The sequence below is a fragment of the Miniopterus schreibersii genome (genome assembly GCF_964146895.1).
Source record: "Miniopterus schreibersii genome assembly, chromosome: 12".
Lineage (NCBI taxonomy): Eukaryota > Metazoa > Chordata > Mammalia > Chiroptera > Miniopteridae > Miniopterus > Miniopterus schreibersii.
Genome location: NC_138112.1, coordinates 25901525 through 25915764, shown reverse-complemented (window position 1 = coordinate 25915764; position 14240 = coordinate 25901525). Strand labels below are relative to the sequence as shown.

The following is a 14240-nucleotide window of genomic DNA, read 5'->3' as shown; positions in this document are numbered from 1 at the left end:
CTCATTGCAGAGGTTTGACTGCATTCTTTACAAGCCACTGCCCTAGGATCTGGCATCTGATTAGCATACATCCAGGTTCTGGCTGTGACCTCACCTGAAGCCTCAAAGACCCAGTGAATACTTCCCCTGCCTTCTCCATTTAATTCTAGCACCCCAACTCTTATAGCTACCATCTGAGGGGGATGGGTCCCTAAATCACCTAGCTTCGATAGCCAACAAAGCTTGTCCTACACTCGTCTACACTAGTTGCTGGATTTACCTGTATTCCTAACTTTTATATATGCTGCATTTAGACTGACTTACAGCAAATAAGGCATTAAAAAAAAACTCAACAAATCATGATCTATAAAAGCTACATATGCTTAAAAAGCTCTGAATTTAGGTCCCAGTTGATATCACAAGGAGTGAATGGAATTACAACCCCTACCTTTTTTTTATATTATAAAAGTGCCGTAGTATGTGCTGTAGCTGTCACTCTATCTCTATCATCTATCTATCATCTATCTACCTACCTACCTATTTATTTCAGCTCCCCACTCATGGTCAGTGAGCTTTGGTCAAGTTGGGGATAGCTACAGGCAAAAGGTGGGAGGGACAGGTTATAATATAGCCCACTGTCCCCTCAGAAGTTGACTTATACATCCACAAATTGCCTTCTTGTAATAAGACCTACTAATTGTTTCTGAACATTGGGTCTGGTTTATAATGCACAACTTTAACTTGGAGTGAAAACTTAAGCTATTCTGACATAGGGAGTTGGGAATCATTTCATACCTGGCTGGGAGGGAGTCATCATTTTGACCTGTCGGATAAAAGTCAAAACACTTTACTTAACAATGGGCTTGCAATCGCATACTTGCTACCCAAATAAGCTTCTTTCCTTCCAGTGTGACTCAAGTAATAATCATAGTCAAAATAAAAATAAAAAACATCTTTTCTGGTAAAGATTCTGAACCCTGTAGTTTTTATACACCATCTTCCCACTGCTACATAAATTGGGTTAGCGTTTCATCTTTTATCTTAAGTTTCCCAAGTTCCTATGGGTTAAAAAGAGGAGAAACATTCCTCTGTGTGAGTGGAATAAAGGTAAAATTCACTTTTATCTCCTACCTTGTTATCCTTCCAGAATTTATTTTGGCAAAACCCCCAAAGTTCCTAGGACCTGCTGAGCCCAGTCGAGCAGATATCTATAGTGGGTAATGACGCTTTTCTCAGTTCAGTTAGAGGTGTTATTTCACGTCTCTGCTGAGAGCTACCAAGAAATGAATGAAGATTCTTGACTTTTTCTTTGTCTTCAAGCTCCAGTGAATAGTTGCTGCCTGGGAGACGAAGCAAATGAGAAAGCAGCAAATGGTTATTTATCATAAAGGAGGTAAAAATTGGGGGCAGTTATAAGACAAAATCAATGTGGCTTCATAATGCCTAAAATCTATATACTGTGGGAAAAATTTTGCTTTCTATCACATTAGTGATGAAGAGCTCACTCATTGGTTACATTTCATTTATTCTTCTGAATATTTTTCTCACAAATGTTCTCACAGCGTGTGAGGGGAGGAGGCATCTTCCTTTGCCTGTTAGGAAAGAAAATCCTCAGTATCTTAGCCTTCGGGGTATTATTCAGAAAGAAGTAGTGACATAGGCACACATTGATAATTGATTCCATCGAAACTTCTTCGTTATGGTTCTAACTCTCTCACTTCAGCTTCCGTTACCGGGGACAGATAGAGAGACGTGATTGATGGGGGGGGGGGGGGGGCTTAGTGGCCAGTGCATTTGGCCTTCTGGTTATTTTCTGAAACTGTCCTGGGAGCACTTCTGTGAACCTGGAATTGAGTCAAAGCCTCAACTACAAAGCTCCAGCATCGGGCCCTTAAGGAGATTACCCCACCCAGCGGCAGTGAGTAGGGGATAAATGTAAGGCGTGGCGTTCCAGGGAAGCCAAGGCGAGACAGGCTGGCCTGGCAGGCTCCTCGCGGAGACAGAGGCCGCGGGGAACGTGAACCGAAACTCACGCTCCGGAGGCTGTGGGGCAGGCACTGAGTGTCGAGGGCATGAGTTTAGGGAAGCAGAAAAGAGCTCCTGAGATGACAGAAGGCTGTGCAATTATGTGATTCCTCTCTCATGACCACCTCAGGTCTTCCATGAAGTTACTACATTTATATTGTGATGGCTTCAGTCATGGTGTGGAACACAAATGGCAGCCAAGGCAACAAAAACATAGGCGGGGGGAGAAGGGGGAAGAGAGGCTGAACGTTTTTGAAGGAGGCAGGTCGGGCTTTGCCACGGATTTTCTCTGTCTCTGAGGAATAGGAGAGCTCAAGTTGGTATACGAGTTAAAGGTGGGGTCCGCCCAGGATCTCTGAACTATAGTGTAAAGTAGTGAACAGCGTCTTGGACAAGATTGCTTCTCCAGGACTGAGGCAGAGCTGTGCACTCCCACCATGTCTGCTGCATGCCGGACACACAGTCCCGAGGAGTGCGGCCCGACCCAGGCTTGTCCCCAGAAGATCGCTTCAAAGTCAGAGGAAAGTCACAGAAACCATTCCACAGCCATCAGAGAAAGTCATCATTTAAGACTTCATGTGCAGCTGGAGAGCTGAATTTATAACTTGTGCGAGCTTCCTAGATTATGTCTAGACCCTGCCTCTTAAAACACCTCCTAAAGTTTTTATCGCTGCCTTCCCCCTGGAACCATGTCTAGAAGAGAGGGGTTTGTCCTACGCTGGGTACACCAGTTGCTGGATTTTTCTGTATTCCTAATGGTTTTGCACATGGGAAATTCTCAACAAATCACGAAGGTATATAAAAGCTACACATGCTTCAGAAGCTCAGAATTCAGGCCCCAGTTGCTGTTACAAAGGAGGGACTGGAATTCCCACCCCGCCTCTTGTTTTATATAATAAAGGTGCTCTGGCATGTTTTGCAGCTGCTTGCCACTGCAGTAAGCTGGTTGCAGATGTTTGCCTCTGAGCGTCACGATCGAGAGCGCCATGTGCTACGGGGAAAAAAGTTAGTGTGCAACGCAGCCTCTGTAAACACCCGATGTCTGAGAAATCATGCCCTGGAAAAGAGATTTTTAGTCATGACTAGCAAGGCTATAGAAAGGCGCAGAGTAAAAGGAACTATTCCAGGTAAAATGAACACAGAAGACGCGGCTTGAAGGAAGAGTTCAGATCTGAGTCCAAGGTTCCCGTAGCTTTCGAGAGGGGAAAAAGGAATACTGACCAACTTAGACGTTATTAGGGCAACCACATTTTCATGCTTAATATGGTAGATTCATGTGAGGAAGTGGAGCAGGAGCCTTTCTGTGTTCTCTCAGAACAGGACTGGGTATCAGGGCTACTGACGGAGACGGTAATTCGGTCATGGAGAGGGTGATGCAGCTATGACTCAATTTTTGAAGTTAGACGTCTGGACAAAAGTTCCCTTAGACCAACTCTTGTGCTCCGTTAAGGGGCTGCAGTCACTGATTTGGGAAGAATACAGAATACGTTTGATCTGTATTTGATGATAATTTTTCCTGCATTTATTAAGGTAGACCAAGTCAAGATAATTAAGGATTTGGAAGTTTGGATTTTACCCCTTGACTTTCTAACTGATAATACAGGTAGGTGTGAGCACAGAGGACTTTCACCTAGAGAGCTTATTTCTTCTCGACTTAAATGTCCTTTCATCTCTCTCCCACGCATTTGCTAACGCTGTGCCCTGTTCCTGAAATGCTCAGCCTTTTATCTCCGCATAGCCAAAGTATACTCAGCCTTCAGGGCCCAGGTCAAATTCCCTGCCTCAGAAAGCCTTTAAAGCCACACTTGAACGTAATCTGCACCCCCCCCCCCCCCCCAGCCACATCTTTTATTTCTCCTTCTGTTATTTTACTTAGCACTTCCCACATGGGGTAACCTACTTAGTTACTTACTTTCAAGGCTCATTCCCCCTACAGTACTGTTTCATCTGAAAGGCATGATCTAATTTTGTGTTTGTATATTTGGGGACATTTGTCGCAGCCATCTTCAAATGGGTTCGTTTAAATAGCCAATTTGACCAATTTTTAAAATTTATTATAGCTGAAATTGCTGGGTTGACTACATCAATTGTGATACATAATATGGGCACAACAGCACGTGTCAGCCTTCTGAGAACTCTTGGAGCAGCTAATTGAATTCCCTCCAGTTTGGGGAACAGCCTTTCATAGTGATCCACGAGGTCACTGAGGGGCCATAAAACTCCCTGTCCTGCTGGCTGTATTTACAGCGTGGTCAGTAAGGACATTCTCTCCCACGGGTGGTGAGGTTTCAGGGCGGATGTGAGCATTATTAATAAGCCTGTTCAAGGTCTATGCCAACTCCCCTTTGGAGACAATGATTTGTACTCCGTTCCAAGCACGTAGGTTCTTTTTCTCTTTTAGGTAAGATTTATACCTAATTCTATCAACTAAATTATTGTTGCCAGGCAAGGTTTTTCTCACTCTGCAAAGGGTTTAGAAAGTTTGTAACAAAACTTTTATTTTCTATTTTAAGAAAGAACCCTGATGTTCCTGTTGGTGTTCTTGTTAGTATCTATGAGACATTATGTGAGGATCTGTTTGACAAAAATGAACACAAGGTTTGTGGTTGATGATAATTGATTAGAAATATTACCAGAGCAACACAGATGACACTGACTCCTGAAAATAAGGGTGAAAATTTAAGTCCCCAGATTAAGGAAAAAGTTAACCCCGTTAACTAGGAGAACGACTTCCGTTTTGGAAATCTAATTAGTTAAGAAAAGCTATTGAAGATTCACTATTCCAGTGATCCCTTTACTACTAGAGGGAGGTGGTTTAGTTGAGGAAGATCTAACATTTATGCTGGGTATTTACATCTGCCAGGCCTTAGAAGTCAGTCAGTGGATATTGTATATCTACTAAGTGTGGGGCACTGTGCAACTCTGGGGGGTGGCCTTCAAACGAGCAGCAAAATCAGTAGACTGTGAGTCCCTTAAAAAGGCGACTGTATGTTATATGAAAAGTTGACGTAAGTGGAGACATTTTAAAATGGAGTCAGAGCTGGGCAAAGTAGTTAATCAGTAAATATTTGTGGAGTAAATGATGAAAGAACAAACTGTTTAAAGATAATTTCCAAAAAGAGAGTAAATTCATTTTTCTCATACAAATATAAAAACACCTGATAAAAATTTTTGTTTAACTCATGGGGGAACCAAGAAGATATGATAACTGATTCAAAAGAAAATTAAAAATAAGAAATATTTATAGATCAAGAATATTGAAATTAATATATAAATTGTGACAAAAGTAATTTTTTATTGGGGTCAGAGGAAAGACAATTGGATCTCTGCTGGGTGGGACACAATTTGCATGTCTATAGACAGGAATTATCTTGCATTGCTATCAGCTACCTACATTTTACACAGTTGCAAAATAGCTTGAAGGAAAGAACAGAATCTAAACCAGAGGATGTGCTCTAGATAATGCAGGTTTTTCCTGAGAGTACAATTTTTTTTCTACAGAACAGACCCAATGGGTGTGACTTGCATAGCTTCAGAAATGGAAGGGTACCGATGGGTCACCCATCATGAAGGGTTGAATGCCAGAATGCGGTTCTTATGTAGCATCCTCCATATTAGAACTTATTTTTGTTTTCTTTATAAAGAAAAACATTACTTTTCAGTGAGATAATAATGTGGTAAGGTAATATTTAGATAAGTTACAAAGCACTTCCACGTACATTTTTAATTAATTCTTATAATATCCCAGTGAAGTAGTCAGGGAGAAGATAATTATTTCTATTTTGTGATGAGGATGATGAAGGCTCAGATAAGCTCTTGCTAAACTGAGAAGGAAGAGATGTCCTGGGAATTAAACCCCTATTTTCTGATTCTAAAACTACTGCTCTTTCCATCACAAAAAGGAAAGATTGTTTCAGCAGTAAAATGTGAACAAGTTTTTTGTTTGTTTATATTACAGATTTGGCAGGAGTTTAATTGGGAAAAGAAAGATATGATATCTCTTCATACTACATACAGACATACAAGAAAGGTGCATTTCTTAATCTCTTCACTCCATACTTTCTTACAATGGAAAATGCTTGAATGTCATCACTCTTCCGTAACTGCTTCATATAATCATATGCTTCAGTGACAGTCAGTAGTCACTGAGCACCTTCCAACAACTAGAACTAAATGCATGTTTTGTACACTCTCTCAGGTCTCTCTCTAACCCTTAATATCTGGGGTTGTGTCTTTTATTCATTATCATTTATTATGAGGCTTTATGGCATGTCTTCTCAGGCACAGCATTAATTTTTTAAAAATATATCAATTTATTTCCTATAATCTTAAGGGAGAGATATTTTATGTCCATTTTACAGATGATAAAACTGAACCTTAGAAAGGTTAATTAATTTGGTCAAGATCACACATAATGAGAGGTTAAAACCCATTTCTGACCCCAGAGCCTATTCCAGTGATCATTGCAATTTACAATGCAAATCATTAAATTTTTTAGGCCATGTCCAGTGATTTATTATTAATGTATAAATGTTACCATCAAGAAGAGTCCTAAACATATATGAGATATTGACACAATGGGAGACGTCTCTTAAACCCAAATATCCACACATACAAAAAAGGCAGAAGATGCTTAAGTCAAGTGGGCACCATTGGAGGGAACAAACAAGAAGGAGATTTTAAACTACACTTTAGACTTGGAGAAACATTAATGGCAAAGCTCAATTATTTTTTATTCATAATAACCCTGTGCTCAGGCAGGGCCTTTTTCGTGGTCATGATTTTCCATGATAGAGCTCAGGATTCTCAGATGGGTCTTTCTAATTCTTCTTCCATTACCTCAGGTATGTTCCCTATAGTACGATATCTGTGTTTAATTAAACAAGCCATGGGGTTCCTCTAATTTCCCTTGGAAGATAGTTTTCGAATCTAATTGTCTTCTATGCACTGCCATTTCTCTCGGTGAGCCTGCACTAAACTTGCCTTAATTTTGTTTCCTTAGTCTGACTCCTTTCCTCTGTTAGAATTATCCCCGCTTGAGCAATAGCATTTTCTGCTTGATTTTTTTTTCCCCTTCCAAAACCACGGGGAAAGGTAATCAGCTCACACTGTCGTCTTTGTCATTTGGCTGAGCAAGCACCATTCCCTTCAGGCCAGTCTCAGCCTTTGTGCCAGTTCTTCCCCTATCTTCCTTCTTCAGTCTTCCCTCACTTTCCTTCCACACACTTACCACGTTCTAAAATAAAACTCCTACCTCCTTTCTGCTTCCCTTTTCCTCTGGGGCCCCAATTCAGAAGGCAGAATGATATTATTTAAAAGTCTTCTATATGATTTGCTTTTTTATTTTGTTCAATTTGAGGCTATTGGGATGAAGACTCACAAGGATTGGGTTCTCCTTCCTGTCTGACAGAAATAGATCACTAAACCCCACTGTACCTCAGATTCCTCATCTAATGGGTGGCAATAGGTTCTTTAACTTAATACGGGAAAACATGTTATCCTTGGGTTAGCTCCCCTGCACCCTGGGTATCTTCCTGTTTTTACTCAAGACAGATCTTCTTTAGCCACTTGTCCACTTTGAGAGCAGACCTTTGGTTTCCTAATTGCCCTGCACATAACCCTCTGCCCCCTATTGATTTGAGAAGAAATGTCTGGACACATGCCACCACTCGCACTGCTCTTCATTCAGGTTCTCCTAACGTACTCCTCTGGCAACACTTATATTTGACCTGCTTGGTCTGCTCTGGATGACTAGCAACTGCACACAGTTCACCCTGATCCTGTAGGGCTCAGAATGTAATCTTTTAATAATGTGGACTGCTTCTGAGAACACTGGAACGTTCTCTCCACTCGGAGTTGGAAGACAGGGTCTCAAACTCGAGCACTGCTAGTAATGTCCTGAATTATAAAAGCAACTCCAGTTTCTGGGAAGCTCAATTTCTGCATAAGTCAAATGGGAGTTACAACAATGCCTGCCTTGTATATTTAATCCAGGCCCAGATGCTTTCTATTAAAGTGTTGTACAATTATTTGAAGGTATATTTCCTCAGGACAAAAACAATGAGTTCATTCAAGATGGCATATAAAGAGTTCCTTATTGTCCGGAGCAAATCTGCGATTCTTAGATACTAAGGGTTTCACAGGGGTTTAGGGCCAAAACTCATAAGGCATAAGTCATCAATGCTCATCCTATATTTATATGCCCCTTACGGAAAAATGGAATTGATTATGACCTTGACTCTTGGTAGTTCAGGATACTAATTGTTTCTTCCTCAAATACTCTTCCAACAAAAATATATTTGAACTTTTTCATTTTAACTATTTCCTGGATATTTGACATTCATTTCACATTGCTGCACATTGTGAGATGGGACATGATAATTCTTTATTTCTGGACTCTATGAAGATGCACAATGATAACTAGATATTTTTATTTATTCCTTCATGAGTTTATAACCACATCATAACATGTTTACTCCATTGTGTTTCTATTAAAGGACCGGCAGTTGATAATATGTTTTAAAGCAAATTTATTCTTAATAAATTTACTTTGAAATGTGAAGTTGTCATGTGATGCCACAGTATTATTTATTACTGTATTTATTTTTTTGCTATCATAATTCACTTGGTGTTTTTTCTCAGATGGATGTCTTTTTGTGTCTACATGTGATAGATATTTTCTTCAATATAATCAAACTTTCAATGGATATTCTTTCTCAGATTTATTTCTGTTAGAAATATAATACTCTATCCCAGAAGAGTTGGCATATTTCATTTTGATTGCTTATGATTTATCTGTTTTGTTGTAATCACAGATGGGAAGAACTTTTGAAAGTCATTTGATCAATTGCTTTGCCTTTTGACAAAAGGCAAAACAGAAACATTTATAGAATCTCTGCAGATAGATCTGCAAAAAAGACAATTCCACTCCCTTTTGGGGCAATCACTTTTTTAAATAAAATGTACAACTCTACTGCAGTTTTCATTCTTTTGGGAAAAATGTGCTTTTCCTTTAATAAAATTAGATATGCTCCTTGAATTGCATTTATAGTCACAAGTGAGGTTTGGCTGTCACCTAGTTTTATGCTTTAGATGTTTTTATTAAAATTTCCTTTGATTTCTATATTTTGTTTGCTTTCATCCTATGGTGATTTGCAAAATACCTGTCAAATTTTTATTTATACTTGTGCTTAGTTTTATAGGCTTGAAATCGAGATTCAAATAGTAGTTTGTGACTCTCCCCTATGAATTTATCACATTTTTACCTTCCTTGTATTTCCCCAGAATGGATTTTCCTTGGCCTTTGTTAATTTGATCTGGGATTATAAACCAGTTTATTATCACACCCTCATGATTGCTTCCTTACTGTCCTATGGATTCAGCATGCCCCCTCTTTCCACACCACTGGTCATTTTCCCCTCTGCCTATCCAGTGCCTACTAAGTTTGCTCTCACTAAAGTCAATAGTTATGTCTTAATAACCGGAGCCATGGAATTCTCTTAAAGTGTAATCTTCGTGATTTTTTTTTTTTTTGCAATAGTGTCATCATTGAACACTCAACATTCTCTCTTCCTGAGAGAATCTAGATGGCCCTAAAAAGTTTCTCTCACTTCCCTTAGCAATATGTCCCTTTACCAAGGCAATGCTTTTCTGAGAACTCTGAAGCACCATATGATAGGGTATGTTTTCCCCGGCTGACAGGAACAGGAACTATGCCTTGCCATGTGTGACCTTCCTAGATAGTTCAGCTTGATACTGTTTAGTGGTTCTTCCTGGGGCCTCAAGTATTTCCCTCAAATGCATGTGATGATTACTACTCAGAAGTTTTAAGGGCTACCCTTTGCAGACCTCCAGAGATCACTCTGTAGTTCTCTTTTCCTTTCCCTGAATTGCAAATTCTTTCCACCATGGCCTCTCTGAATTTTGAACTCTGTCTTCTCAACTCAGGGAGACTGCTGAACTCTGTTAGGGTTCACCCTCCCAGCGCTACAGGCTAGAAACTCTCTCCAGGCAGTAAGCTCATAAGTAAAATGATAAACGAGCTTATTATCTCCAGGAAGTAAGTTACAGGGCTCACCTACTTGATCTCCCCCCTCTCCAGGATCAATGTCCTTCTCAATCTCTTGTTTGATGCCTGAGACTGTTGTTTCATAAATGTTGTCTTGTATGTTCTTTAGGTTAGAGGGTAAGTCCAGTTCCTATTACTCCCTCATAGACAGTGAACACATCTGAACCGTGACGTCCTAACTAAGCCCACTCTGAGAGGCACTGTGGGCAGAGTGGTGGGGGAAGCAGCTGTGCTGGTTCTCTCTGCTCCTGCCTAAGGATTCCAGCACCAGGCTCCTTTCTTCTTATTCTGACTGTGGACACTTGCCATTTTCTACATCGCTGGGCTGGCTATGTCTCTCCAGCCCAGCTTCCCTGGCTCCTACTTCTTATTGGCTGCCTAGACATCTTTACTTGGATAGCTTAAAGAAACCTCAAATAAAACTTTCTCCAAAAACTTATGACTTTTGGACTTAAGCTCGTTCCTCTTTCTCTATTCAGTAAAAGTAGCACTAGATGTAAGAGTCATCTTTATCTCCAAATCCTCACCCTTCACACTCAGTTATTTATCAATTCAGTTGTTCATTTATAAACGATTGAGCATTTATTATACATCAAACACTCTTCTAGGTCCTGGAGATGTCCAATAAACAAAAAAAGACAACATTTTTGAACTTCGATAACTTACCTTTTGATAGCAAAAGGCAGACCATGGTGAAAATAAATTACATAAAATGTTTGAGGGTGATACGTGCTGTGAAGAGAAATAAGTCAGGGAAGGGAGGAGGAGTGGAAGGGGTGGGGATGTTAGTTTTAAATAGTATGATGAGGGAACGTCTCATTCAAAAGACGACATTGAAGCAGATTTAAAGTAGGTGAGAGAGAAAGCCATGGGGATATGAATGGGAAGGCTCAGGTAGCGGGAACAGCAGGAGCAAGAGCCCTCAGGTGGGAGGGTGCCTGGAGTGTTCTAAGAACATCGGGGTCCAGCGAGGCGGAGTGCAGGGAGCTAGAAGGTGTGCACCAGGAGGTAACAGAGACTGGACTCGTTAGGAGATCGCAGCTGCTGTAAGTTCTTTGAATGAGCTAGGGAGCTTGTGAATCTTTTGAGCTGAAGAGTGACATGACTCATGTCTTGAAAGGGTCACCCTGACTATGTTAAGACTAGACTGAAGATGGTCAAGAGTGGAAACAGGAGACCATTTAGGAAGTTGTTGCAAATATTAACATGAGAGAGGATGGCGGCTCGGACTAGGATAACAGCTATGAAATTGGCAAGAAATAGTTTTCTGGGATAATTCTAAGGTAGGGCTGACAGTATTTCTGATTGATTTGGATATGGGTATAAGAGCAAAGGAAGAATCTAGAGTCATTCTGAGGTTTATGTTTTGAACAACTGAAAGAATACAGTTGTGTTTAACTGAGATGGTAAAACTATGTGTGGAGCAGGTATGGAGTAGAAGACTGGGAGTTTGCGGCATGTTAGGTTAGAGATGTCTATTAATATACACGTGGATATGCAGAGATGGACAGTGGATATAGAAATTTGGAGTTCAAGGAAAAGATCTTAAGACCTTAAGAATTTAAGGTTTATCAACATATAGCTGAAATATGTCATGAGACGGGTGGGAAGAACATGAATAAGTATAGCTAGAAAAGAGATGAAGCCCAGAACTAAGTCCTGGAAAACCCAAGGGTAAGAGGTCAGGAAGAAGAAAACAAGCCAACTAAGGCTTCCAGGGATACAGGAACAAAAATGAGTGTGATATCTTGGAATCCAAGAGAAGAAAATGCTTCAAAGAGGAAAGGGTATCAATTCTATGTAAAATGGTACTGATAGATTAAATAAGATGTGAACTGAGAATTGACTATGTCCAGTAGTAGCAACCCCCTAAATAGCTCTTGCTTGTATGCTCTCCTTTTCATAGGATTCTATATAAAAACTCCAAACAGGTCTTTTAGTGTTGATCCAACAGCAACAGCATTATTTATTTCACACTGTCATACATATATACACATATATATGTGTATGTGTATTTCACATACATCGTGGCAGTGTTCCCCCATCTCCTCCACCAGGTTTAAAGCTCCTTGAAATGGTAGATTTTTCTCACTATATGTTTAGCAAATGAATAAAGGAATGAATAAAAGCTCTCCTTGATTATTGAAGCTATCACTAACCCTCTGTCTCTAATACTACCCATATTTATTTAACCCTTGGGGACAAACCCTCAGTATGTCCCCAACATACTGAGAACAGAGCAAAGCACATGTTAGGATTTCAAGAAATGTTAATGTTTAATGATTCCTTTGTGGGATGACTGGGAATGTTCTCAGGAGAGCCAGATCAGAGTGGCTAGCTATTCCTACCTAGTCACCACCCAGCATATTTTCATTTCATATGCCTTTTGTTTTCTCAGATGCTTAATGTAAAAATTAAGATTTATTAAGCAGTATCTACAATGTTCCAAACACTGCTCTGAACATCCTTAGCTCTTATTTTTCTAAGCACCATCGTCTTCTTCCTACAATCCTATGAAGTAATTATTATCACCTCTATTTTTCTCAGGCAAGGAATTCAAGACTTGAAGTTAACTCAGTTGTGCAAGGTCACACAGGACTAGTCAGCAGTAGAGCCATGACTGGAACACAAGCATTCTGCAATATTAAACTATATTTGAAAACTTCACGTACAGGGCATTCTATGAAGTTACTGGCCATGTCCTACATTTTTTAACCTGTGTTCCTCTGACCCTTTTTCCATCCCCAACATACTGAGAACAGAGCAAAACACATGTTAAGATTTCAAGAAATGTTAATGTTTAATGATCCCTTTGTGGGATGACTGAGAATGTTCTCAGGAGAGCCAGATTACAGAGTGGCTAGCTATTCCTACCTAGTCACCATCCAGCATATGGGAAAATTGGCAAAAAGCCTAGCATAAGCAGAATCAATCTCCAGAAAATCTGTCATGCAGAAAGGTACATGCTGTGGGTGAGAAAAATTCAAATGCCAATCAAACTGAAGAGAGCTTTGTTAGGGAGAGAAGATTTTGCATCCAAAAAAAATACTTTATTTTTGAAAATATCTTCAGATCGAGTTTTAAAAATTGTACTGTGAGTTTCTTGAAGGCAGCACATTTTAACAATTTCTTAAGCAATAAGTACTAAGCGCCATGCAAACTCATATACATTCATTCATTTAACTTATTGAGTGCGTATTGTGAGCTGGGACGTCTTCTAGGCACTTGGGGTGCATCAGTGAACAAAATAGACGAACTTTTCTGCCATCATTGAAAGGGAAGGAATAGATGAGTTAAACACACTAAATCACTAAATTACATGGCATGTTAATAGGTGAGAAATGCTATGGAGAAAAAATATGGAGTTATAGAAAGTAGAGCCAGGGGTGCCAGAGTGAGGGAAAGGGCAGGTGTAATTTTCTGATCACCGTTGGCTTCCTTCAAAAGGACACTGGAGCAAAACTTGAAGGAGCTGAGAGAGTTATCTATCCATATGTGTGGGGGGTCCACCATCACCCGTATCACCAAACAGCATGAAGAAGAGAGTGGGAGAGGTGAGATCACTCAGGACCATATCAGCCATTGTAATAATTTGGTTTCATTTAATTTCAATTGATTCTTAGGCCAACCCTATGAGTCAGTATTGTCATTCTTGACTAAAAGATTTGGAAACTGCCCCCCAGAGAGAGGCTAAGTGATTCATTCATAGTTACATGGTGTGGAGTCAGGAAGTTTGAATTCTAATTTCAAAATAAGACCTGAGTCATCTCAGAAATTGAGTCTTGTTTTTTTCTAATTTCCATCATTTGAAATGGTACCTAACACATGGTAGTTGTACAGTGAATGTTGATGAATGAATAAGTAAACCTTTCAATCATTTTTATTCAGGCGGCAATCTTTCATCTGGGATCTTTTTCCAGATTTACTCTATTAGAATCTTGTATTTGAAATCTCATGTTGATATAGGAAAGAATAAAAATAGTAATTGCCAATTTAGATAATGGTAGGTAAGAAAGGCAGATTAGTATTAATATTTTTGGTCTCAATTCTGGTTTTAATATTTATTATCTGTGTGATACCAGGCAGTTTCCTTATCTGAAAAAGAAAATAATTATACATGCATTAAATAATGTATGTATCCATATGCATATGTGCATATATGTGTATA

At 39.7% G+C, this 14240-nt stretch overlaps 1 protein-coding gene across 5 annotated transcripts in view; it reads left to right on the top strand.

Annotated features, from left to right (window-relative positions):
• The window catches only part of TMEM135 (transmembrane protein 135), a 414783-nt gene that overhangs the window by 312851 nt on the left and 87692 nt on the right, over nucleotides 1-14240 (top strand). The window contains exon 16 of one of the 5 annotated variants that reach the window (XM_081152633.1): nucleotides 5963-5978. The exons of the other annotated variants lie outside the window; for them this stretch is intronic. Coding sequence (XP_081008759.1) covers nucleotide 5963 — 1 coding nt within the window. The 3' untranslated portion in view covers nucleotides 5964-5978. Of the gene's footprint in view, nucleotides 1-5962; nucleotides 5979-14240 lie in introns of those variants that run through there. 5 annotated transcript variants of the gene reach the window in all.